The sequence below is a fragment of the Adiantum capillus-veneris genome, chromosome 5 (genome assembly GCF_014529385.1).
Source record: "Adiantum capillus-veneris isolate H3 chromosome 5, ASM1452938v2, whole genome shotgun sequence".
Lineage (NCBI taxonomy): Eukaryota > Viridiplantae > Streptophyta > Polypodiopsida > Polypodiales > Pteridaceae > Adiantum > Adiantum capillus-veneris.
The window spans coordinates 122,246,450-122,274,098 of NC_140935.1; the positions used below are offsets into that span (position 1 = coordinate 122,246,450).

Sequence of the window (27,649 nt, forward strand, 5' to 3'; positions counted from 1 at the left end):
CGCCAGGTTTTGCAAAGTGTCCGTATGCGTCGGGAAAGTCACCTATTGCGTGGGGATACTGACTGTGAAGCGTCCTAGTACAATTATGTTGCCGAAATCGGGGCCAGAACAGGTATTTCTTAGCCTAGATTGTATGGGGCAGCTTGTAGGAGATCACAGGTTTTATTCCCTCTGTTAAAGAATAAAGAAGTACCAAAAGGGGTGTCAATTTTGGGGCCTGGGGCCTATAGGTTGTTGACGTCTGCTCGGAGCATTCTAGCTTCCGAGCTGTGTGTGTACTTAGGTGTTAATCCCCATTACAGGTTACCTTTGCAAAGTACTCTGTGTGTGTCTAAAGTAAAGAATTTCGGGTGAAAGCCAACGCCTACCGCCCTACGGGCCGGTTTCAACGACACACGAGAGAATCACTTAAAATAGTTCACAATTTTATCACACTTTTAAATTAGAGAGTCGACACTGCCCGACATAGTTCCGTGTCAAGAGTTAGTGGCCCCAAAATCTGGCGCGCCTTTCGGTAGTTATTTTTATATTAATGCTTGAGCAAAGTTACAACTCCCACGGGCCCTCTCCTCAGAGATGCTCGTCAACACAGAGTGAAAGAGGGGCCTTGGGTTCTTAATTAAAGGCCCTTGGCTCAAAAGCAGTACATAAAAAGCTACATCTCAAAAGCACTAGGCCAAAAGCAACCAACGGAAATCACAAATCCGTACATCCTGCCACATGGCATGTCGGCCAAAACACGGAGGTTTGTACTACTGCCACGTCAGCATGTCGGCGCAATTTTCGATCGTCCGTACAGTTTTGCCACGTCATCAGTTGGTCCTACCCGGGTGGTCATGCCACATCATCAGTTTGTGACATAACCCTCTCTTGAAAGAGTTGTAGTCGTCGTCGATTACGCTTGCAAAATCAGATATAAGCCATAAACAGCTCGGCAAACATTGACTCTTAAGTATTGACGCACTAGATGACACAAATCCAACACTTATACAAAGATGGCAGTCACATCACATCCCATCACATTCTAGTCATATCACATAAAATCCATCCAGATCTAGGACCATGATTCTTGGCAATGTATTTAGCAATCACATCTAGATCCACTCTGGACCTCACGGATGTTGGATTAACTAATTCTTATTGCGATCATGTCCATAGATTCTCAAGACCGAAATGCCGCAATCATTTCGTCAATCATTCCATCTTTCAATCTGCACTCAAGCACAATCACATGTGTGAGTAATTAAAAGTTAGATTTAGTTCCGGGAATCCTAGTTCCATCAATCACACATTGAGTTCATATTGAACAAAGTGTTTCAATCATTCAGTGCTAGTCATCTTATCACTATGTAGCCATCTCATCCTCGGGAACTCTTGATGTGCTCACCACAGTTTCATTCAATCATTCAAAATTCATGAATCTTATCTTGAATCGTGATCTGGTTCATTTTGGAGCTGTCATTGTGTCACAAAATAATTACGTGGCATGTCCTCCCGAAATCTGACAAGTTACAAGTTGTTCCAACTTATAGGGTCCGTTCGATGGGGCCCTAAGACACTAGGGTAATAAAAAGAGAGAGAGAGAGAGAGAGAGAGATCACGTAGAAGATGCTGACGTGGCCCCTGTACGGACGTTCCGTGTATTGCGCTGACTAATGAAGAAATTCCGCGAGTTGCATTGACAGCTTTTGGCGCCAGCTTTTGGACCAGATGCTTTTGGAACTTGAAGCTTTTGAATTGATTGCTTTTGGGGCTCTGCTTTTGGCATCCCTTGTACTCTTTAAAAGAGCCCTTGGGGCCTCACTCTGCAGAGCATCTGGACGCAGAGTCTGAGAGCCAGAGAGTTACAAAGCAACAGTCGAGCGCGGAAGAAAAGGAAGACGAAAGCAGGACTGGGACCAAATTTTGTGGGGATCGCCAACCTTGTTTAGATGAACAAAAATACCAAACTTTGCACAGCATGGGGCAAAGTGCGAGACCAGGAAACCCTTATCTTCTTTGATGGAGAAGCAAAGCCAAACTTCAACTGAATTGGCGACTCGATTTGGAATTACGCCGAAGGAAATGAGGCCACAGGCCGAGCCTGTTCTAGAGACACCCATGTCGGATGTTGCCATTACACCTGTCATTGGCAAACTACGTTTGCATTGTTGAGGTATTTAGGGCACAAGGACTTGCCTTTGGAAGGGTGCGACGTCCTCCAAGGAATCCTTGGTTCCCCAAGAATAGTGTCGTGGTCGGTTATAGGGCAAGGAAGGCCATCGTTAAGAATGAGAAGGGTAAAGATATTGTACTTGATGTAAAACTGAAAGGAGAGTCGGTCCCATTTGATGAAATCCAATCTTGGTTGAGGAAACGGAAGAAATACTTCAATCGGAGCAGATCATTCATCATCAGGAGCAGCCACCCAAGTCCGGAAGATTACACAGAAGTATTTGGTAAAGTTCAAGAATTATTCTACTCTAGGCGCTCAGTGGATGACCGAGCAAGAATTAGCATCTTATCTCGAGATTCTGAAAGGGTATGTACAAGCACTATATTTGAGGAAAATTGTTTAGAAGCTAGAGGGATGTTGCTAAATGGACTATTTTCTTATTTTTCAAAGTAATTTCTTTTTATTGAAATCAAGATATTTAAATGTGAGCACTTGAACCGTAAGATTAGGAATTATAGATCTACTGGAATTATTAAAAGGCCATCAGGAAGTTACCTATGACCCTCCATATGATGGGTGACATTAAGCATCGCGAAGGGGTTGTACCATTAGTTCGGTGGGAGAGACCATGAAACGAATATTCCTTGTGCGTTACGTGATGGGTGATGGGAGCATCGAAAAGGGAATTCTTTTGGCATGGTAGGAAATTTGAAATGCAAAAAGAAATACGCGTAAAGATGCACGCATGGCTTCTGAGAAGCTTTTTTGAAAAGCAGAATATTTTTAAGTGTTTTCTGGGAAAAGCAGATGCTTTCCCGCGAGGAATCTGTGTTTGCATTGCATTTGTGCCTGAGAACTGCATCCAGGGACGCCTAGAATGTGACTGAATAGCATCAATCTATAGCTCACTCAGTTTTATTGAGTTTTGTTCAGGTCCACATTCTATAAAAAAAAGTGATCGGCCATCCACTTAATAAGTGGGCAACCCACTTAAAATATTAAGCAAGGTCTAATAAAAACACCAGCGCTGGCTCCTTAAGGCTGGAAAAAAAAACCTATCGTACGACCTCTCTTTGTTTTTGCTCTCGCCGAAAGCAGTCGCCAGTCCCTCCCTTGTTCTAGTGCTACCTCTCCCCCTGCAAACCCCTATTCTTGCCGGGTGGAGAAGCCTATAAAAGCAACTCTCTCTCTCTCTCTCTCTCTCTCTCTCTCTCTCTCTCTCTCTCTCTCTCTCTCTCTCTCTCTCGCGCGCGCACAGAAGCCCTAGTGCTAGCAACAAGTAGTCCTTCGGTAGGGAGTCTGCAAGCGATCGAGAGAAGCCGGTGCACGAAGTTCGCTTTTCCGTACTCGGAGCGACAAGTACCAATTGAATACGAGTTGTTTCGTGTTTGTGCTTTTGTATGTACTCCATCACGGAGAAGGAGCAATGTAACAAACTTGGACACCCGAAGTCGCCAAGAGAGATTGGCCCCAGAGATTGGCGTCCCTTTCGGTATTTCTTTTTATATTAATCTTTGAGCAAAGTACAACTCCTGCTGGTCTCGCTCTTAGACTCTACGTCCAGATGCTCTGAGAAGTGGGCCCCCCCTTAGGTATTTATTCTTACAAGGGATGCCAAAAGCAAAGCCCGAAAAGCATGTTAACTCAAAAGCAAAAGGCCCAAAAGTAACTAGCGCTGCTCGTGGAAATCCGTACAGTAATGCCACGTCAGTAGCATGAGTTGCGGGTGTCCGTACAACTGCCACGTCAGTAGATCGTAGGCATGATTTTAATGCCTAGATATCCCTCAAGCTCCTCGGTAGTTGTCTATAAGTCGGCACAACTTAGTAGCTGGTCATGCCAGGTGAACAGTTTGTGACATACCACCCTCTTGAAAGAATTGTAATCGCCCTCGATTACGCTTGCAAAACAGAGAGGCCATAAATTATTTCAACAGACGCTAACTCTTAAGTACCGATGCACTAGATACGACACATTTAGCACTTGTACAAAGACGACAGTCACATCATTGCACATGAACATCACTGCACATGACATCATAGGACATCACATGACAAATCAATCACAGAAAAGTTCATTCCAAATCTCAGACCATGACTGCCAGTAACATATTTAGTAACCGCATCTAGATCAACCCCGAGACCCGGATCTCATTGATGTTGGATTAACTAATCCTTATTGCGATCATGTCTATAGGGATTTATGAGACCAAAATGCTGCAGTCATTTCGTCTTTCAGTTCCTGTACTCAAACAATTCAGACGAGAGAGTACAAATCAATTATATTCAATTTCGAGAATTCCGTTTCATAAAGTCATACAACAAAATATTGTCAGCCCAGCAGTATCCCTAAAACCCAAAGTACATCCAGGTAATCTGTGACAAAGGAGCGGAGTGACTCCCCTCTTGTGCAATCCTATGGCACCATATTCAACCCTTATGATCTGCGGGATCTCTCGGAGTAGATGTAGCTAAACCGAATGCTTCAAGGTAAAGTTCCAAATCTGAGGAGTATTTGTTAGGTCCTCCTCCTCCATCCACTTCGCATCTAATACCGGATAGTTCTTGAATTTAACTAAGAACCGCCGAATCACTTTACCTTTCATCTTTCTTTCCTTGTGTGCCAAAATCTATTCAGGAATGAGTATCTCCTCGCTCTCTTCCACTTCGGGTTGCTCATCAAGCTCCCCATCAACTTGCACCTCATCTTTAAAAGGTTTCAAGAGACTCACATGGAATGCATTTGAATCTTCCAAGTATCGCGCAGCTTGAGTCAACAGGGGACATCATTTATCTTTTCTTTAATCTGGAAAGGGCCATAATACCTCATGCTAAGCTTTGGGAAAAGCCGCTCCTTTCCCTTTCGTTTCCTTAGGCATGCCTTCTCAAAACATAAGAGCTCCCAATCGTCTTCCTTTAATTTCAAGTCTCGTCGATGTCGATCTGTTGCCTTCTTATCTCGTTCTTGAGACTTCTCTAAAGCCTCGCGGATTTTGGCAAAAGCAGTGTCCAAGTAGAAGTGTGCTGGTCGGCTTAAAAAATCTTGTCGTTAGTGGTGAGAAAGGGTGGAACCTTATGAGCACCTTCAATTATCTCAAATGGTGCCTTTCCCGTCGAAGAGTGAACCGTGCTATTGTAGGTAAATTCCACCAAAGGCAAAAAACATTCCCATTGAGTCTTTAGATTAGATATGTAAGACCTCAATAAATCCAGAACAACTGAATTCGCGATCTCAGATTGCCCATCTGTCTGCGGGTGGAATGATGACTAGAATTGCAACCGCGTGCCAATGTTCTTTCAAATAGCCCTCCAAAACAAACTCATGAATCGGGGATCTCTGTCGGAGACTATTGTCTTAGGTATGCCATGTAATCGAAATATCTGTGCAAGAACAATCTCGTTAAATGGCCCGGCTTGACTGTTTTCTTCACTGGAATGAAGTGAGCTTACTTGCTAAATCTGTCAATAACATTCCAAATGCCATCCTTCCCACTTTGTGTCTTCGGGAGATCAAAGATGAAATACACTGCATTACTTTCCAAGGGGCGGGTGGGAATGGGTAAAGGTTGTAGTAATCCTTGTACCTTATGCATGTCAAACTTGACCTTGTGGCATACTAAACAACTGCAAACAAAGTCGTCCATATCCTTCTTGATTCTCGGCCAAAAGAAATAACGCTCCACCCCCTTCAAGATGGTGTCGATGCCACGATGACCCATAAATGGTGGACAGTGGCACTCTGACAAAACCTTTTCCCTCAATGGTTGTGTAACACACAACATTGTTTTCTTCATCAAGTAGCCATCCCGTATGGAATATCCTGTCACTATCTTCCCATTTTGTATCCGAGTGAAAACATTGGTAAAATCCGGATCTGTGGCGTAATGATCAACCATATCCTCGAAGCTTCTATGATGGATTGCGGAAATAGCCAAGACAAGGGGCTTCCGAGGCAATGCACCTGCCAGTAAATTTTTTTGTCCTTGAACATGGACAATCTGGAAGTGGAACTGTGAGAAGATGTTAGCCCATCGCATTTGCTTTTCCGAAAGCTGCTTTTGTGACAAGAAGTAGCGTAGACTCTGATGATGAGTAAAGACCGTGAAATCGGCTCCGAGTAGAGAATGTCGCCACTGTGTAAGAGCATGGATCACTGCCAATAGCTCTGATACCACTATAAAAAACTTGGACACCCCAAGTCTAGATTCTGTCGCGACACAAAAGAGTTTCTTAAAATACTTCACAATAACTGAGTCGACACGGCCCGCGTATTTCCCTGCCAAGAGAGATTGGCCCCAAAGACTAGCGCCCCTTTCGGTATTTCTTTTATATTATTCTTTGAGCAAAGTACAACTCCTGTGGGTGCTCGCTCTCAGACTCAGTGTCCAAATGCTGTGAGAAGTGAGACCCCCCTTGGGTTTATTTATTCTTTTAAGGGATGCCAAAAGCAGAGCCCCAAAAGCATGTAAACTCAAAAGCAAAAGGCCCAAAAACAGCTAGCGCTGCTCGCGGAAATCCGTACAGTAATGCCATGTCAGCAGCGTGAATTGCGGACGTTCGTACAACCTGCGACGTTAGCAGTGTGAATCGCGGGCGTCCATATAGCAGCCACGTTAGCAGATTTTGTGCATGATTTTAATGCCTAGGTGTCCCTTAGGCCCCTCGGCGGTTGTCCATAAGTCAACACAACTTAGTAGCTGGCCATGCCACATCATCAATTTGTGACAAGCGAAGAGGCCTTGGCATATGCTCAGAGATTCCGTTCCCACAATCGGGAACAGTCCCAGGGCTTCACACTGTAGGAACAGACTGAAACAGAATTGAGAGCTTGTCTCTCGGGAATTTCCTGCAAGGGAAGGAATATTGAGTCTGATGATTTAGAACGGAGGGGTCGTTCCGGTTCTTGTTCTTGTAAAAAGATTCTCTCTAATAAAGATCCTCTTTAGGAGGAGGGGGACCAGCCCATCTTCTGGTCCCAAATGCTATGTTGATCTTCTCTCTCATCCCTTTTGAGTTGGAAGTTTATTCATTTTCAGCTTGTTGATTATTTGTGTGTGCTCTCGTTTGTGACAAGGGCTGCCTCGTAAAACGCGAAAATCCATACATTGTGCCATGTCAGCATGATGCCGCAAATTCCGACTGTTCGTACGGAAATGCCATGTCAGCACTTTCTACCCAATTTGGATAGTGGCTTGGTCTTTAGTGGGGTTTATGCCCCATTGCCAAGTTTTGCAAGTTGGGTAGGGTTAGGCTTCTAACCCCTTTTGGGCCTCTCGGCCAAAATATTTGGAGGGTTTGCCATTGGTACATATTTGTAGAGATCAAGTAGTGTGTCGCACGTGGACCTGACATGTATTGTCTCATATTTTGAGCTATATGCCTACACATGTGGAGAGCAAGACCGCACCATGGTACATATTTGTAGAGATCAAGTAGTGTGTCGCACGAGGACCCAACATGTGTTGTCTCATATTTTGAGCTATATGCCTACACATGTGCAAAGCAAGACCGCACCATGGTTTCGTGACTTGGGGAGCAGCTGCATGGCTTTTGCAATTTCCAAGTTTACACTAGCTATAGGAGGAGACAATAGCGGCCCGAGAAAATAGAGAAATGGAGGAGGATTTTTCACGAGAAAGAAATGAAAGATAACTTTAAGAGTGGGGTTGGTGTCACATTGCTGACATGTCAACCACTGAAGATCTGACCAACTTACTAAAGACGGCTGAGGGGCCTCAGCCTGAGAAGCAAAAGAAGAAAGCCCAAATTTGCAGAAGATGCCTAAACACCTCAACTGAAGACCACATCTCACCTGAATTGGCGGCTCAACTTGGAATAACACCTGAAGAAATGGGGCCATCGATGGAGGCGGTTTTAGCGGTTACAAGGAGGGACATTGCTATTACACATGTCATAGGAAAACTTTGGTTGCATTGTTAGGGGTATCTAGGGCACACAGACTTCTACATCATGCCTTTGGAGGGGGGTGATGTTTTGGGATCCCTTGGTACCACAAGAAACCACGTCGTGGTCGACTATTGGGCAAGAAAGGCCACATTGAAGAAACACAAAGGCAAAGAAATCAATTGATGTAAAATTAAAGGGGGAGTTTGTCATGAAATCCAGTCTCTTTGTTTACTCAATCTACTTGAATGAAGTTGATGAAAATATGAAGTCAATTTGTTAGAATTGCAAAAAAGAATTCTTGCAAGCTCAAGTTGACTGTTTCTTTGAGAGTTTGCCTAGAGAGCTATCTTCTGAGAGACCTAAAGATCACACGATTGATTTGATTCGCGGCGGTACGCCACCGAACCGGCCACCTTATTGAGCAAGCAGAGCCCAGAATGAGGAAATTGTGAACCAAGTGAAGGAACTTCTCGAAACGGGTCTAGTCCAACCGAGTACATCACCTTATTGTTCATCAGTGCTTCTAGGGTTAAAGAAAGATGGATCATGGAGAATGTGTGTTGGAATTAGGGTTGCAGAGAAACGCACACAGCTTGGAGAAGACGAAGGAAGCTCAAGGCACACAATAGAGTGTATTACTTAGTGTGCAATGGAAAGATAGGTAGCCCTAGAGTGATGGGCGTATATACAATGCACAGGGAAAAAAACCTCCTAAAGAGGGAAAAAATGCCCCAGCGGTCCTAGTGTGTTCACACACATCACTACCACATGTATATGGTAACAAATCCCCCCTGGAGTGATGCGGTGAACGAGAGCTGGCACATGAGTAAAGGGAACTGCCATGCCTTGAGGACATGATCAGTCCACAAAGGGGAGTAAGCCCAAAGCTTTGCGGAAAGCTTCAAGCTTCTCACGAGACAATGCCTTTGTGAAAAGATCTGCAAGGTTGTCCTGTGTTGGCACATAAGCCAAGCTAATCTCTCCTGCTGAGAGCCTCTCCCTGACATAGTGGTAATGCACCTCAATGTGCTTTGTGCGAGCATGAAAAACTGGGTTCCTCGCAACTGCCAATGCGCTCTGACTGTCAGTGTAGATAGTGTTGGCAGTGTCCTATCCAACACCCAAATCAGCCATAAGGCGTCTGAGCCATTCACACTCAACCGTAGCTGTGAAGACTGCCCTGTACTCAGCCTCACAACTCGAAGTGGCCACAGTAGGTTGCTTCTTGCTCAACCATGATATACATGAACTGCCAAGCATGAAACAAAAACCACTTGTGGACACTTGCGTGTCAAAACAACTAGCCCAATCTGAGTCCGAAAAAGCATGTAAGTCTGGCGGCAATGATCCCCCCTTGGGATAAAACAAGCCAAGATGTAAAGTGCCACTAAGGTAGCGGAAAATCCTCTTGACAGCCTGCCAATGCTTAGACCCTGGGCTATGCATAAATTTGCTGACCTGTGAGACTGCAAACTGAATATCCGGCCTCGTGTTGCATACATAAATGAGGCAGCCAACAGCTGTTTGGTAAAGAGTGACATCAGCAGGATCACCAGCATCATGTAGACTCAACTTCAAACCTGTTTCCATGGGAGTGGCAATAGGTTTGCAATCCTCAAGTCCAAACTTACATAGCAATGTCTCTATGTAACTTTTCTGACACAAGGCAATACCACCATCACAATGCTTAAACTGTATACCCAAATAATGATGCAACAGCCCCAAATCTTTCATCTTGAAAGTAGCATTCAAATCAGCCTTAAATTCAGCAATGTGTCTCTCATTTGGTCCAGTGATCAGCAAATCATCGACATAAAGAACCACAATGAGAAGTACATCATCCTCACGCTTTACATACAATGTGCTTTCTGTTGGACTGTTACGAAAGCCTCGTTTAACCAAATGAGTGTCAGCTTTCTCATACCAAGCACGAGGAGATTGCTTCAACCCATACAAAGCCTTCTTACATCTACACACTTTGTCCTCTTGTCCTTTTATGACAAAACCGCGAGGCTGCGTTACATAAACTTCCTCAAATATGTCACCGTTCAAGAAAGCAGTAACAATGTCTAATTGATGTACATCCCAACCAAAATGAGCTGCCAATGCACATAGAAAACGCACAGTATTCATACGACAAGTGAGAGCAAAAGTCTCTTCATAATCTATGCCTTTTTGCTGTGCATAACCTTTTGCAACAAGTCGAGCCTTATGGCGATCGATCTCACCATCCAGCTTGCGTTTCAACTTGTAAACCCACTTCGTACCAATGGCCTTTTTACCAGGAGGCAAATCACATAAAGTCCATGTGTCATTTTCTATAAGTGCATCATATTCTGATTGCATGGCAGCCATCCAATTTTCTGAATTTTGTGCTTCATCAAAAGTCAGAGCCTCCTCAACATCATGTAAGCTACACACAGCCAAAGCATAACAATCTGATGCATAAGATGCATGGCGAGAGTCTGAACGAGTACGACTAGACAAAGGTGCATCCAATTTACTGTCACGCAAAGTGTGCACCAGCCATTTTGGCATACCTCTAGCCTGCTCATTTTCAGCCCTTTCCTCATCAAGTACATCATGTACATCTGCATCAGTAATAGGCTGATCTAGAACATTTTCAGAAACCCCCATAGGCTGTACATTTGCCTCATTGGAACTTACATTCGTTTTTCCACCACTGAAAAGAGGCAACAAAGTGTCATAAATGTCTTGTGAGCTTACATTACTGTCTCTAGTACATGACAACAAGAGTTGAACAGAATCTTCCACAAACACTACATCCCGAGAAACCAGAATACGTTTTGCTTGCGGATGATACAACCTGTAACCTTTGCTTTCAGCACTATAACCAACAAAAATACATTTGACAGCCTTATCATCCAATTTTCTGCGCTGCACTTGTGGCACCAAAGCATATGCCAAACAGCCAAAAACATGCATGTGCTCAATAGAAGGCTTTCTATCATGCCATGCTTCATATGGAGTAATAGACTACAAAGCTTTCGTAGGACACCTGTTAAGTACATAAGTGGCACACATGATGGCCTCAAGCCAAAAAGAATGCGGCAAAGCTTGACTTTTGACCATACATCGTGCCATTTCCGTAAGTGACCTGTTTTTCCTCTCAGCAACACCATTTTGCTGAGGTGTATAAGGCATTGTACATTGGTGTTTTATCCCACTACTAGCCAGAAATGCATTAAATTCATGAGACATATACTCCCCCCCTCGATCTGAACGGAGGGTGCCCATAGTGCATTTCGAGACATTTTCATCCATAGCCAGAAATTGTTTGAAGCACATGAAAACTTCAGACTTCGCTTTAAGCGGAAATACCCATGCATGCCGGGAGTAATCATCAATGAAAGTCACGAAGTACAGGTAATTGCCCAAGGGCGGAGTTTGCATGGGCCCACAAACATCACTATGCACAAGCTGCAACCTGCATGTGGCTCAAACTGAACCATCCTTCGGAAACTTAGAACGCTGCATCTTACCCAAAATATAGCCTTCACAAACATGTTTGACATGTGCTTCAAGAGGTGGCAAAGAAGCAACCATATCAGATTTTTGCAAACGCAGCATGGCAAAATTCAAATGACCAAAACGTGCCTGCCAAAGTTTTGCATCTGAAATAGCCCTTGAATCTGCAACAGCATTTGCAAAATTTTGTCCACACTTGTCATACAAAGTGAGCTTATACAGCCCACGGCACAAAAGCCCAGATGCAACAATTTCATCACCAAAACTGAGATCATGAACTGTGCATCTGTCATCCACAAATTTGACTACAAGTCCAAGTCTAGCAAGTGCGGATACAGACAAGAGATTCTTCTTGATCCCAGGTACATAAAGTGCATCAACAAGTGTGAAGGAACTACCATTAGCAGCAATGAGCACAATCTTTCCAACTCCCCAAATTGGATAAGAGGCGTTGTTGACACAAGTGACTGAATTCCCATGAGGGATAGACTCGAGAGAGGTAAACAATTCACAATGTGAGGTAATGTGCTTTGTAGCACCACTGTCGAAATACCACACATGTGAATATGCAGCAACTGACAAGCATGCATCATGGTCAGCAGGATTGTAAGTACACTCTGCACTAAAAGCCCATTGTGCATCAACATCAGCATTACAGTCTCCTTTTACAGAAGACTCAACAATGGCTGCATTTGTAGTGGAACCAGCATTTGCAGTGGAACCACCCTCTTTTTTCTTAGCCTCTTTTGCCTTCAACTTAGGACACTGCTTGATCAAGTGATCATTAGCTTTACAATAATGGCAACGCATCTTCTTTTTGCCCTTATCACCAGAATTGCCTGACAAAGTGCTGCCAGCAGAAGCATTAGGAACAGAATTTTTGCTACTCGCAGCAGAACCATAAGAAGTGGCTGCATTACTGTTACCACCCTTTCTTTGAGAAGCAATAAAAGCCTGTTCAACTGCACGCTGCCTAGTCCTCTTTTTTCTAGAAAGTGACTCTTGCAACAGCAATGTGCATAATGCATCAAACTTGACAACTTCAGGATTTCCTTGGGTCATAAGTCTCCAAGTACTAGCAAAAGTCTGGTAAGAATCTAGTAAGGCATCAAGAACGGTCTGCACTAGGGAACTGTCTGAAATGACTTCACCTGCAGAAATGAGTTGCTCATTGATATCCTTGACACTAGCAAGGAAAGTGTCCATATCATCTTCCTCATGCATAATCTTCAACTCTAGCTCTTTACGCAACAAAGCAATTTTAGCCTCATTGCGGCTTGCATAAAAACCTGCTAAAATATCCCAAGCCTGTTTTGCAGATTTTGCTGAACGGATGTGAGGAACAATGGTGCGCTTCACAGACAACGCAATCAATGCATGAGCCTGCGCATCCTCAACATCCCAACGAGCTTGTTCTGCCGTAGGCAAAACAACTTTAACAGGAGCAATCCTTGCAGCAAGACCTGCAACATCCTCAACATCGCCTACATCCTCAGAACCAGGACGTACATCAATGCCTTGCACAATGTTCCAGACACCCTTTGACAAAAGAACATGTTGCATCATATAAGCCCACATAGGGTAGTTGTCCCCATCCAACCTGTCCTCAGCAGCAAACATCTTGAACACATCTGTGTTGTTGTTGTCAGCCATGGCAAATGCTGCACCTGATGTGAAAACTGTCCGAAAATAGGAGAAACAGAGCGGGAACAACCTGTGCTATATAGCACAAACCGTAGAAGACTTTAAGGCACCTGTGTTATGCAGAAAACGGCACTGACATAAATTCTGCACAAAATGACGAAATAGCCTGTGCAGTACTGCTTGTAGTGGAAACGGAGGCCGAAATGAGCCCAAATCAAAATTCTGAGCCCAAAATATTTGTCGACCTGCGAACACTCGCCAAAGCTCACTGAAATCGGAGAAAGTGAGCAGGCGTGTGCTGGAGCAGCTGGCGACTAAGCCCGGGAGGACGTGACATGCTCTGATACCAATTGTTGGAATTAGGGTTGCAAAGAAACGCACACAGCTTGGAGAAGACGAAGGAAGCTCAAGGCACACAACAGAGAGTGTATTACTTAGTGTGCAATGGAAAGACAGGTAGCCCTAGAGTGATGGGCGTATATACAATGCACGGGGGAAAAAACCTCCTAAAGAGGGAAAAAATGCCCCGGCGGTCCTAGTGTGTTCATACACATCACTACCACATGTATATGGTAACAATGTGCATTGACTATAGAGCTCTCAATAGAATCACCATCAAGAACAGGTTTCCAATACCAAGGATCGGCGATATAATTGACAGGCTATAGGGTTCTACTTGTTTTAACAAAATCAACTTGAAAAGTGGCTATCATTAGATCAGGATCATTGTTGAAGATGTATACAAGACCGCGTTCAGGACGTCCTTTGGTTTGTACAAATATCTAGTGATGCCTTTTGGTTTCACAAATGCTCCTGCAACGTTCAACAGGATGATGGACTGGATTTTTTGAGAGTACAGGTCACCTTTTCCGATGACATCGTCATATTCTCCAAGAGAAGCGAAGCATTGACACCGTTTTTGACAGGTTTTTGAGGCACTATGGTGGCATTCTTAGTAGAGGGTGTACAGATTGACCCAGCCAAGATAGAACCCATACAGAACTAGCCAGATTTAAAGATGTCCACGAAGTTCAAAGCTTGTGGAGATTGCTTCTCCATTGCATACCCTGACTCAAAAAGGGGTTGCCTTTGCTTGGGCACCCTCGGAAATTGCAACGTGCAAGGCACTCAAGATGACTGGTCCTGTTTTGATTTATTCAAGGAAACGACCTCTCAACCATGCCATATGGATGGTTTCTGTTGCTAATTGGACTATTTTCTTATTTTTAATGATTAATTTTTTTAAGGATATTTTATTATGTGCACTAAGAACTGTTAAAAGATTGTAGCTACAGGAACTGCCATCAGGAACGGACAACTCTGATGTGTCATTTGATGGGTGACGGTAAACATCGCGAAGGAGTTTCCGTAAGTTCGATGGAAAGGGCCGGGTTACGAGTGTCCCTGATGCGTCACATGATGGGCGACGGGTGCATCAGTAAGAGGGCATCCCGTAGGCTAAGAAGGAAATCCGAACTGAGTAAGAAAATACACATAAGAACGCAAGCACAAGAATAAAGATGGGTTCAATGAAGCTTTTTACGAAAAGCAGGAACAATCGCGGGAAGGCAGACGCTTTCCCGCGAGGAATCTATGTTTGCATTGCATTCGTGCATGTGGTTGCATCCAGGGACGCCTGGGAAGTGTTGTTAAATGCATTGGTTTTAACTTATAAGGTTTTATTGAGTTTTTGGGCAGGTTAGACCAATTTTAAAATATGCCGGCCGCCCACTTAATAAGTGGGCAGCCACTTAGAAGATAAAGCAACAAAACCAGCCAGCGAATTCTCTCTCTCTATTTCGGGTAGAACAACGCAAAAAAAAAAAAAAACGGCCGCGATCTCTACACGAGCAGTTATTCGTGCCGTGGCCAGGGAGCTATAAAAGCACCACATGCCCTCACTCACGGGAGATACCAACATCAGCAAGAGAAGACTCTGCCGCAAGAGATCGCGAGACTACGAAGCACGGAAGTCGCTTTTCCCGCGCAAGAGCGACAGGTATCTATTGTGGATTCGCCATACGAATTGTTGTCGCGTGTTTGTGTGGTTTGTTTTGCAGGAATCTCCCGTCTTACGGGAAGGCCCTTCACAGGAAGTACGGCTTCACGCCTAAGTTGTCACAAAGTGATGACGTGGCGGACAACAGAAACCCTGAAATTCCTGCAAACCCTAATTTTTGCAGAAACCCTAAATTCCGGAAATCACGGAGGCGGATTATTAAAATTTTAAAAAAAATAAAAAATTTTGGAAAATGATGAGCGACGCGAATTTTGCTTTTGCTTTTTTTTTTAATAAAAAAAAGAGAAAAGACTCTCTAGGAGAGAGAGAGAACTGATGCTTTTGATTTTAAAAGCTTTTGGGGCTCTGCTTTTGGGCATCCCTTGTAACCTTTAAATTAGTGGTGAGGGCCTCACTTCTCAGGGCATCTGGACGCAGAATCTCAGAGTGAAACCCTAACCGCTCTCTTGTACTTTGATGATTGATTAATATAAAAAGAAATACCGAAAGGGGCGCCAGTCTTTGGGGCCAATATCTCTAGGCACGGAACTCTGCCGGGCCAGTGCAAATCTATTGTGATCTGTGAATTGTTTTGAAGTGGTTATTTGGTGCTGTCGCGGTTGATTCTTGACTTGGAGTGTCCAAGTCTGTTACAGTGGTATCAGAGCACGGCCGATTTCTCTTCTATGGGAAATCCGATCCCCGAATTTTTTTCCGCGGCATCTATGGCTTCAAGCAATGATTAGTCGACTCCCTCTGCATCTGGAGATGTGGGCTGGGATCACAACGAAGTTTCAGGCAGAGAGTATGGCCCGCCTTGGCCTACTTAGGCGGAGCGGCGAGAGATAGAGCGTCGCCAGTTGATGAGCGATGCAACAAAGATGATGCTCAATTTTGCCAAGGACCCGAAGATGGCAAAATATATGAACCAGATCTCTTTGGAAGAGGTACAGATGGAGTGGCAGAGAACCACAACACCACTCCCGAAACCCGCTCTCAAGAAACCTTCTGCCTCCAAGAAATATACGGAGAAGGAACTGGAGAACGTGGTTGATCCACGGATTGCTCAGCTTTTTGACACGCAAAAGAAAGCCAAAAAGCACGGCAAAAAGCAGAAGAAAGGCACTGACTTCCCTGGATATTTAGGTCGTCGGTCGACATTTGACAAGGCAAAGAAATTGAAGAAGCGCGTCAAGTTTGAAGACCTACCCAGTTCTTCTTCTTCTTCTTCTGACAGTTCTTCTAGCTCCTCGGATTCGAGTGAAGAAGACAGAAAAGGTAAAAAGCGAAGCAAGAAGCAACGCTTTGGAAAGGGCAAGAGAAAGGCAAAGAAGGCTAAATCTCGCCCAGAGACTGACAGTTCTACTGAGGACTCGTCTACAGACAGCTCAGATTCCGATGACGGAAAGTTTTATGCGAACAAGAAGAATTTTTACAAAGCCTACCAGTATGACTTTCTCGAAGATAAAAGCAAGAAAGTCCGAGAGTTTAAGGAAGGTGGCCACTCGATCAAGTTTGATACTTTTCAGGATACTCAGATGCTTCGAAGGCTTTGTCTTTTATTCAGCAGTTTGACATCGCTTTCGCGGGAGGACGCTATTCAGAGCACTCCAAGATTCAGAGAGCTACCTCTTACCTTAAGGGGAATGCTCGTACTTGGTGGTCCACGGTTCTTTTAACAAGAGTGCGCCAGTTAAATGGCTGAAATTTAAGAAGCTTTTTATTTCTTCTTGGTTGACGCAAGAATATGAACGAGATGTACGAGCTGCTTGGAACCATCTTCGGATGACCAAGAAAGATACAATCAATGCTTATTGTGAAAGATTCTAGAGCTCTTTTCTACCCGCCTCTTCATTCAAGAAGATCTCGTTCAGAGAACAGATTGAGCGGTTTACCTTGGGTCTACCTACAGAGATCCGAGATCACTGCTTGGAACAGAAGTCAGCTTCTATTCAGGAGTTGATGAGTCATGCGAAGCGGGGCTTTGCCATTCACTCTGGCAGTTTGACCTACCCCACAGATAAGGCCATGACACAACGAGCCGAACAGACTTCTGGGAATGAAAGTAGAATGAAAAAGAGCAACCTAGTGAAAAAAAAAGGATACACGACCCAAGCTTACTCCTGAGGAGAGAGCTCGCTTCATCAGAGAGGGGAAGTGCTTTGGATGCGGGGAACATGGACATATCTCCGCAGAGTGCCCTGATACGGCACAGAAAGAACAGAATGATAAAAACGACGACAGGGCTAAGAGTTCGAGAGCAGTTGAGGAATGTGGCAGAAAAGGCAGATAGAAAAGCAGAATTGGTACCACATGGCGTGGGACCTACACCGAATCTAATGAATGAAAGTACAAACTTTGCCGCTTTCGGGGCAAAGTGAAGGATCAGGAAGCTCTTTTGAAGGAGCCAAGGCCAACTTCTTTTCACTTGGAATTGGCGGCTCGATTTGGAACTATGCCCGACAGACTGACGCCACAGGCGGAGGTAGTTCGACTGGCACCCGGATGGGATGTTGCCATTACACTGAGCATTGGCAAACTTCGTTTGCAATGACAGGGGTGTTCAGGGCACGCGAGTGACGTTCTACTCGGGATCCCTTGGTACCACAAGAACTACGCCGTGGTTGACTACCGGGCCGAGAAAGCGACTTTGATAAATGAAGGGCTTAGAGACCGTATTGAAGCCTAGTACTTCACCGTATTGCTCTCCAGTGTTGTTGGTTTTGAAGAAAGACGGATCTTAGAGAATGTGCATCGATTATAGCACTCTCAACGAAATCACCATCAAGAACAGATTTCCGATTCCTAGGATCGATGATATACTCGACAGGTTACAGGGATCCTCGTGCTTTAGCAGGATTGACTTGAAGAGTGGATATCATCAGATCAGGATAGTACCGAGAGATGTCTACAAGACAGCTTTTCGGACGACTTTTGGGTTATTTGAGTTTTTGGTGATGCCTTTTGGCTTAACCAATGCTCCTGCGACATTTAACCGGATGATGGATAGAATTTTTCGAGAGTACAGGCTATTTGTTGGCACTTTCTTTGACTACATCATTGTTTTCTCGAAGAATGAGGCAGAACACAGAGATCATCTGCTTCAAGTCTTTCAGGCATTACGAGATCACACATTAGTGATTAATGCTAAGAAAAGTGAATTTTTCCTACCAGAGATACACTTTTTGGGACACACTGTGTCAACAGCAGGAGTGCAAATGAACCCGGCCAAGATAGAGACTATCCGTGATTGGCCCGATTTGAGGAATGTCCATGAAGCTAGAAGCTTCTTGGGACTGTGTTCGTACTACAGGCGGTTCATACGAAAATTTGCAGAGGTTGCTTCCCCTTTGCATACCTTGACACAGAAAGGAGTACCTTTTTCGTGGGGACCCACAGAGGTGACTGCCTTTCAGACATTGAAAGAGAAATTCACTACAAGACCAGATTTGACTTTGCCGGACTTGCAGAAGTCATTTGAAGTATTTTGTGATGCTTGTGGTCGTAGTCTGGGTGCGGTCTTGATGCAAGAAGGCCATGTCATAGCTTACGAGAGTCGTTTGTTCTCTAGGCCGGAGATGACAACACAGATTTATGAGAAAGAGCTTTTGGCGGTTATCCATGCTCTTACTCAGTGGCGGCATTACCTACTCGGAGCGGATTTTACTATCTTTACAGACCATCAGAGTTTGCGCTACTTCTTGTCACAAAAGCAGCTTTCGGAAACGCAAATGCGGTGGGTGAACATCTTGTCACAGTTCCACTTCCAGATTGTCCATGTGCAGGGACAGAAGAATGTGGTGGCAGATGCTGTCTCGAAAACCGTTGGTTCTGGCTATTTCCGCGATACATCATAGGAGCTTCGAGGATATGGTCGATCAGTATGCCACAGATACAGATTTTGCAGATATTTTCACACGGATACGGGATGGGGAGACAGTAGCGGGATACTCCCTTCGGGAAGGCTACTTGATGAAAAAGACTATGTTGTGCGTTACACAACCGTTGAGGGAAAAGGTTATGACTGATTGCCATTGTCCACCTTTTACGGGTCACCGTGGCATTGCTACCACCATGAAAGGGGTAGAGAGATATTTCTTTGGGCCGAGACTCAAAAAGGATGTGGAAGAGTTTCTGCGCAGTTGCTCAGTATGCCAGAAGGTCAAGTTTGACAGGCATAAGGCACAGGGATTGTTACAGCCTTTACCCATACCCACCCACCCCTCGGAAAATATTGAAATGGATTTCATTTTTTTTTATCTCCCGAGAATACAGAATGATCACGATGATTTTCCGATTACATGGCATGCCTGAGACGATTGTCTCCCACAGAGACCCCAGATTTATGAGTTTGTTTTGGAAGGCAATTTGGGAGAACATTGGCACGCGGTTGCAGTTCTCGTCATCGTTCCACTTGCAGACTGACGGGCAATCTGAGATTGCCAATTCAGTGATTTTAGATTTATTGAAGTCTTGTATCTCGCATCAGAAGACTCAATGGGAAAAGAACTTACCTTTGGTGGAATTTGCCTACAATAACACGATACACTCTTCGACGGGGAAGACGCCATGAGAGATTGTTGAAACTGCTGCGAAGGTTCCATCCTTCCTGAGCACGAAAGATTAGAAATTTGAAGCAGATGAATATTCGCGAGATTTGGATACGGCTTTTGCCAAGGTTCGTGAGACTTTGCAGGAGTCTCAAGAACGACAGAAAAAGGCAGCGGATCGCCATCGTCGCGACTGGAAACTGAAGGAGGATGATTGGGTGCTCTTACTTTTGAGAAGGCACGCCTAAGAAAGAAAAAGGGAAAGGAGAGGCTTTTTCCAAAGCTTAGTATGTGATACTACGTACCTTTCCAGATTACTGACAAGATAAATGATGTCTCCTTCCGATTGGGACTGCCAGATACTTGGAGGATTCATAATGCATTGCATGTGAGTCTCTTGAAACCTGTTAAGGGTGATGTGCCTGATGATGGGGAGCCTGATGAGCAACCCAAAGTGGAAGAAAACGAGGAGATCCTTGTTCCTGAACAGATTTTGGCACATAATGATACGAAGAAAGGTAAAGTCCGAAGGCGGTTCTTGGTTAAGTTCAAGAACTTTCCTGCATTTGATGCGAAGTGGATGGAGGAGGAGGACCTAGCAGATACTCCTCGGATTGTGAAACTTTACCTCGATGTTTTGGTTTAGCATAGTCTACTCCAAACGGAACCCAGAATTCAGCTTGGCCGGAGATCTGGTGCAGCGGGATGCACAAGAGGGGAGTCACTCCACTCCTTTGTCAACAGATGCCTCTATTTTGATACTAAAGTCACTGATGTCTCTTTGAGCTTCAGGGATACTGAGAGCTGACAGTATTCTGCTGGATGACTTTATGAAATGGAATTCCTTATTATGATACTGATTTGTTCTTGACTTCTTGTTAGTGCAGGAACTGATAGCCGAAATGACTGCAGCATTTTGGTCTGATTGATCTCGAATAGACATGGTTGCAATAGGGGTTAGTCAATCGGACATCGATGAGGTCCCGATTGGACCTAGGTGTGATTGCTAGCTACATTGCCGATAAATCATGGTCTAAGATCCGAATGAATGTTGAATGTCATGTGATGTCTGGTGATGTTCTGTGATGTCGTGTGATGTGACTGCGATTTTGTACATGTGCTAGATGTGTGTTCCTAGTACGTAGGTACTAACAGTCAGTGTCTGCTAAGACGGTTTATGGCTTTTGTCGGTTTTGCAGGTGTAATCGCGGTCGATTACAATGCTTTCAAGAGGGGGGTATGTCACAAAGTGATGACGTGGCGGACAACAGAAACCCTAATTTCTGCCAGAAACCCTAAAATTCCTGCAAACCCTAATTTTTGCCAAAAACCCTAAATTCCGGAAATCGCGGAGGCGGATTATTATTTTAAAAAAATAAAAAATAAAATTTTTTTGATGAATGATGAGCGACGCGAATTTTGCTTTTGCTTTTTTTTTATAAAAAAAAGAGAAAAGACTCTCTAGGAGAGAGAGAGAACTGATGCTTTTGATTTTAAAAGCTTTTGGGGCTCTGCTTTTGGGCATCCCTTGTAACCTTTAAATTAGTGGTGAGGGCCTCACTTCTCAGGGCATCTGGACGCAGAGTCTGAGAGTGAAACCCTAACCGCTCTCTTGTACTTTGATGATTGATTAATATAAAAAGAAATACCGAAAGGGGCGCCAGTCTTTGGGGCCAATATCTCTAGGCACGGAACTCCGCCCGGCCAGTGCAAATCTATTGTGATCTGTGAATTGTTTTGAAGTGGTTATTTGGTGCTGTCGCGGTTGATTCTTGACTTGGAGTGTCCAAGTCTGTTACATAAGTCCCTTACGGGAAGGAACGGCCTTGTGCCCAAGCCCTTTACGGGAAAGCACGACCTTCGGGTCTAAGATTACAGAACGGAGGGGTTTCCTCGGGTTCTCGTGCTTGTATAAGAATTCTCCCTGAATAAAAGAATACTCTTAACGGGGGGGGGACCAGCCCATCTTCTGGTCCCCAATACTGTGTCGATCTTCTCCCTTCTCTCATGTTTTTCAAAGAATTATAATTTTCAGATTTTCTAAGTGCTCGTGTACGCTCCCGTTTTGTGACAGTGGTATCAAAGCTCGGACTCCTCTCTTTCTCTGCAAAGAAGGACCATTCCGGGAAGAACGGGAAGAACCATGTCGAGCCAAGGGAGAAGCGTTGAAGAGGAGCTTCAACAAGTGCATGCTCAGCTTGCTGAGTTGCAACAAATCTTACTGTTGCCAGACGTCCAAAAGATTTTGGGCAGAATGAAGAAAACGAATGGAACTGATGCAGCCAAGCATCCAGACAACACTGTTGGCGTGAGACCACAGGAGGCAAGAGAAGAAGAACGTGCCGAGGTGCACAAAGGATCTACGGATCGGAATGAACGGCCTACTTCAAGGAAAGGCCAGGAAAAAGCGCTCTCTTTGCTAGACGAGAGGAAGGACATCTCTATCTCATCTCCATCTTACTTCTCCTGATTATACTTCTACTTCTCGATCATCTCGTTAGAAGAAGGAAGCAGCTACTACCGCCACTACCATACATCAACCTAAAGATAAGCCTCGATTCAAGAAGCAAGGTCGCAAGTCTCAACATCGCATGAGAGTCTTCAAATCAGGCGACAAGGACATCAAGTTTGAAACCTACAACGGACGGAGAGACATCTCCAAAGCACTGTCCTTCATCAGACAGATTGAAGTCACCTTTACCAATGGGCACTTCACAGAAAAATCCAAATTACGCCATGTGGGGATGCACCTCAAGGAAACGGCAAGTAATTGGTGGTTAGCGAAGATTCTGGAAGGTTCTCAGGCCAGAACTTGGGAGAGCTTCAAATCTGAATTTTATGAACAATTTCTTCCGCTTGACTTCGAGCAGGACATACGGAAGGAATGGGACTGGCTTGCCCAGAAGAAACATGAAAGAGTAACGACCTATGTGGACAAGTATTGGTCGGTTCTTCTGAAGGTCACTCCCTTCATGAAGATTGCCGACGAGGAAAAGAAACGGAAGTTCGAAGCGGGTCTCCAACTGCAGCTTCGAAAGAGTATGAAGGTGTATCCGCATGATACTCTTCAGAGGATGATGGAGTCAGCAATCATTGCTGAGGATTTGCCCTCAACTAGGACGCCCAGAAAGATGGAGCATAGCACTTACCGTGCAAGACAAAGAGGGGTCTACGATGACCAAGGGGGCCAAGGAAGAAAACGTCCTCCATCTAGAGACGATGATCATTCTCAGAAGCCAAAGGGCACTGGCAAGCGAACTAAGTACCTTTCTCCTACTCAACTTCAAACTTTCAGAGAGGAAGGAAGATGCTTCTACTGTGGCGAGAAAGGACATATGAAACCGGATTGCCCGCTAAAGCAGCAACGACAAGAACAAGCCTCTACGAGGTAAGAGAAAGCAAGGAAGGAACCCGCACCACCAAGCTCGAACTCAATTCCAGATGTTCAAGGAAACACAGAAATGGAGAAAGGGAAGCGTCAACTTCTGAAGGGCTGGGGGTCTTTGAACAACCAGCTAGTACTGATTCTTTATGATCCAGGATCCACGGATAACTTCATCTCCCTGAGAATGTCCATAACACTGCTTTCCGCACAACCTTTGGACTATATGAATTCTTGGTAATGCCTTTCGGCTTGACCAATGCTCCTGCGACGTTCAATCGCATGATGGACCGCATTTTCAGCCCGTATCGAGCTTTTACGAGAGTATTCTTTGACGACATACTCATCTTCTCTAAGTCAGAAGAGGAACATCGGAAGCACTTGGACTTAGTGTTTCAAGAATTGCGAAAGCATGAGTTGCATGTGAATGCAAAGAAGAGCGAGTTCTTTCTCTCTGAGATACACTATCTCGGCCATATAGTCTCCCACAATAAAGTGAGTATGGATCCTGCCAAGATCCGAGTGGTAGAAGATTGTCCTATCCCACTACGGTACATGATGTACGTAGCTTTCTAGGATTATGTTCATATTATCGAAGGTTTGTCCGAGGATTTGCTCATGTAGCAGGACCACTTCATGATTTGACAAAGAAGAAGATTCCTTTCAGATGGGGATCGAGACAACAAGGAGCTTTTGATCGGCTCAAGTACTTGCTAAGCCATGATCTTTGCAGCAGATGAGTTTGTCCGGGATTTGGACACCGCCTACGGGCAAGTTAGGAGAGCTATTCTACGCTCTCAGGAAAAGCATAAGAAAGCTGCAGATAAGCACAGAAGGAATCTAGACTTAACAGTCGGACAGTTAGTCTTACTCAAGTTTGAGAAGGCAAGACTTAAGAAACAAGCATCTCAAAAGGGGAAGGTGGTAAAACTTTCTACCCGTTACTATGGGCCGTTTAAGATAACTCAGCAAGTGAATGATGTCACCTTCCGATTAGAGCTACCGCTTAATTGGAAGATCCATAATGCTTTCCATGTCAGTTTACTCCGGCCGTATGTGGGATCGCCTCCAAGCCAGCCTAGTGCTGAGGAACCTCCTGAGGTTGAGGAAATAGAAGAAATACTCCAACCGGAGCAGATAGTAAGTCATCAGGAGCGGCCTCTCAAATCCGGAAAGATAACACGGAAGTATTTGGTTAAGTTTAAGAATTACTCGAATCTAGATGCTCAGTGGATGACGCAGGAGGAATTAGCAGCTTATCTTGAGATACTGGGGGTATATGTCCAAGCACTACAGTTGAGGTCAACTGTTTAGAAGCCAGAGGGATGTTGCTAATTGGACTATTTTCTTATTTTTAATGATTAATTTTTTAAAGGATATTTTATTATGTGCACTAAGAACTGTTAAGAGATTGTAGCTACAGGAACTGCCATCAGGAACGGACAACTCTGATGTGTCATTTGATGGGTGACGGTAAACATCGCGAAGGAGTTTCCGTAAGTTCGGTGGAAAGGGCCGGGTTACGAGTGCCCCTGATGCGTCACATGATGGGTGACGGGTGCATCAGTAAGGGGTCATCCCGTAGGCTAAGGAGGAAATCCGAACTAAATAAGAAAATACGCGTAAGAACGCAAGCACAAGAATAAAGATGGGTTCAATGAAGCTTTTTACGAAAAGCAGGAACAATCGCGGGAAGGCAGACGCTTTCCCGCGAGGAATCTATGTTTGCATTGCATTCGTGCATGTGGTTGCATCCAGGGACGCCTGGGAAGTGTTGTTAAATGCATTGGTTTTAACTTATAAGGTTTTATTGAGTTTTTGGGCAGGTTCAGACCAATTTTAAAATATGCCGGCCGCCCACTTAATAAGTGGGCAGCCACTTAGAAGATAAAGCAACAAAACCAGCCAGCGAATTCTCTCTCCCTATTTCGGGTAGAACAGCGCAAAAAAAAAAAAAACGGCCGTGATCTCTACGCGAGCAGTTATTCGTGCCGTGGCCAGGAAGCTATAAAAGCACCACATGCCCTCACTCATGGGAGGTACCAACATCAGCAAGAGAAGACTCTGCCGCAAGAGATCGCGAGACTACGAAGCACGGAAGTCGCTTTTCCCGCGCAAGAGCGACAGGTATCTATTGTGGATTCGCCATACGAATTGTTGTCGCGTGTTTGTGTGGTTTGTTTTGCAGGAATCTCCCCTCTTACGGAAAGGCCCTTCACGGGAAGTACGGCTTCATGCCTAAGTCCCTTACGGGAAAGTACGGCTTCGCGCCTAAGTCCCTTACGGGAAGGAACGGCCTTGTGCCCAAGCCCTTTACGGGAAAGCACGACCTTCGGATCTAAGATTATAGAACGGAGGGGTTTCCTCCGGTTCTCGTGCTTGTATAAGAATTCTCCCTAAATAAAAGAATACTCTTAACGGGGGGGGACCAGCCCATCTTCTGGTCCCCAATACTGTGTCGATCTTCTCCCTTCTCTCATGTTTTTCAAAGAATTATAATTTTCAGATTTTCTAAGTGCTCGTTTACGCTCCCGTTTTGTGACAGTTTCAATTCAGATAAACGCTTTTCTCATGTTGTTATAGCTATATGAAATCTACATGATCCTCTTATCTCCTTCACAGATGAATTTGGGGATGAGAACTTTTGTCATTTAGCAAACCTTTTTTTCTTGTTGTCAAGAATGGTTTGAACTTGCTTTATGATTGTTGTAGCAAAAAAATGTATTCTAGAAATGTTTCTGGGCTTCTTATGAATTGTGTGTCAAAGGATGAGAGATTCAGTAACTGTGTAGACGATATTTTGCTTTATGGTATCCATGTGGTGAAGCATGAGATTCAAGAAACACCCTTTACTGAACAGTTAGATATTTTTTATGTAATGGTTTTCCTCTTTCAAATTTACAAATATGGGCATCTGATTGGTTTCAGACTGTCTTTGTGCAGGTAAAGATGATGCTAGATGCCATATTAATGGAGTCAGACATGAGGTTAGCCGACGAGGTAGTTGAGGTTATACTCGATAAGGTAAGGTAGTGATAATATTTTTAACTTATCGGCAAATTTTGTGAAGGCTCTCTTATGTGGTTTGCACTGATATACCAATCATGTCTTTTTTCAGACATTTGTGGAGGCAGACATAAACAAAGATGGCAAGATTGACATTGATGAATGGAGACAGTTTGTGTCCCGCAATCCCTCTCTTATGAAGATTATGACCTTGCCCTATCTAAAGTAAGGAACTCCTCTTACACCCATTTACTACATCTGCATTTTGCATTCTAACAAGACTTGGTATTGTTTAGGGATATAACAACGGCATTTCCAAGTTTTATTTTCAACTCTGAGATTGAAGACGGGGTCACTTAGTTTCTGCAGTGGTTAAAGTTTGTGTTGATGGCATCGTGTGTGAAGGGCATAGAAGCAACCTGTGCTGTGCCTTGCCAGCAAAGAGATACCGGCTTGCTACTCTTAAGGGATGCCCATGGTATTGAGGAGGAAGAAGATAAAGGTAGTAAAGATAAGTGCTATGTGAATATCTGTCTACTCTCTGAAATCTACTTGAATGTGATGAATACAATTGTCTGGGTGAATCTGCGGCCTTCAGTCTCAATTGTATAATATGTACTACTGAAGTGACCAGGGTGGTATTCTCCAAAGACGAAGTCCATGTACTGGCATCATGTTGAGTTTCCATCAACGGTGAAGACTCTTATTAAACTGATGTTCAGTAGTGGGGCCTTTCAGGTATCGTGATCTGGCCTTCTACTGATATAGGAAGCAGAATTGGTTGGAATCCATACTCCTAAAGGTCTAAGGTGGAAGGCTTTCTTGGTTCAAAAGCATGACCCTGTATTTCTATTCAAGTTTGATAGCACCTCCTTAGCGCAGGAGGTAATGGATGTATTGCACCTGTGTCCAGTGGATCTGATGCGTGCTCCTATGGCTTAATGTTGTCCTTCATTGAAATGCTATGTCCTTGGCTAACCCCTAGGGATATTAAGAGTGTAGAAAATAAAGAATTTGGGCTTGTAACTCTTCCTATTTATAATTATTTTCCTTGTATTACTATTTGTAACTGTTTATATCAACCGGACAGTTTGTTTTTCATGAGCATTATGCCTGATTGCCATACTCACGTGCAGGTTGTGTATGTGTGTTTTATATTGAATCACACGTCACAAAAAGGAACATCACAGAGGCATTAGACTCTTTGAAAATGTGCTTTGGCGTGGTGGATTTGTGTGTTTGAGCCACGAAAGAACGCTTTCACATGTTCAACAAAAGACATGATTCCAAACCTCAAGATAGTGAGTGCAAAACTATCATTGCTTCAGAATGGCAGGTTTTCTTATTTATTAACTACTCAAAATTACAAAAGAAAATATCGTTGGTCTTCATCTTCAATTTCAGTCAATCATTACTCTGATTATCCATATCAAGCTAAGAAACACCTAGACTGGTACAATCCAAAGTAGGGCATATCTTTTGTGATCTTGAGTGCTAAATGCATAACCTTGGGTCATC

General features: G+C 44.2%; 1 protein-coding gene across 2 annotated transcripts in view; it reads left to right on the forward strand.

The window, feature by feature from the left end:
* The window catches only part of LOC147458015 (calcineurin B-like protein 1), a 38,655-nt gene extending 11,425 nt beyond the window's left edge, over window positions 1–27,230 (forward strand). The window contains exons 7-11 of one of the 2 annotated variants that reach the window (XM_086512767.1): window positions 26,069–26,149; window positions 26,244–26,356; window positions 26,428–26,482; window positions 26,570–26,633; window positions 26,870–27,230. In XM_086512767.1, coding sequence (XP_086368893.1) covers window positions 26,069–26,149; window positions 26,244–26,356; window positions 26,428–26,482; window positions 26,570–26,633; window positions 26,870–26,931 — 375 coding nt within the window. In that variant the 3' untranslated portion in view covers window positions 26,932–27,230. Of the gene's footprint in view, window positions 1–26,068; window positions 26,150–26,243; window positions 26,357–26,427 lie in introns of both variants that reach the window. The other variant, XM_086512766.1, reaches the window with a different exon arrangement.
* Window positions 27,231–27,649: the final 419 nt, after the last annotated feature.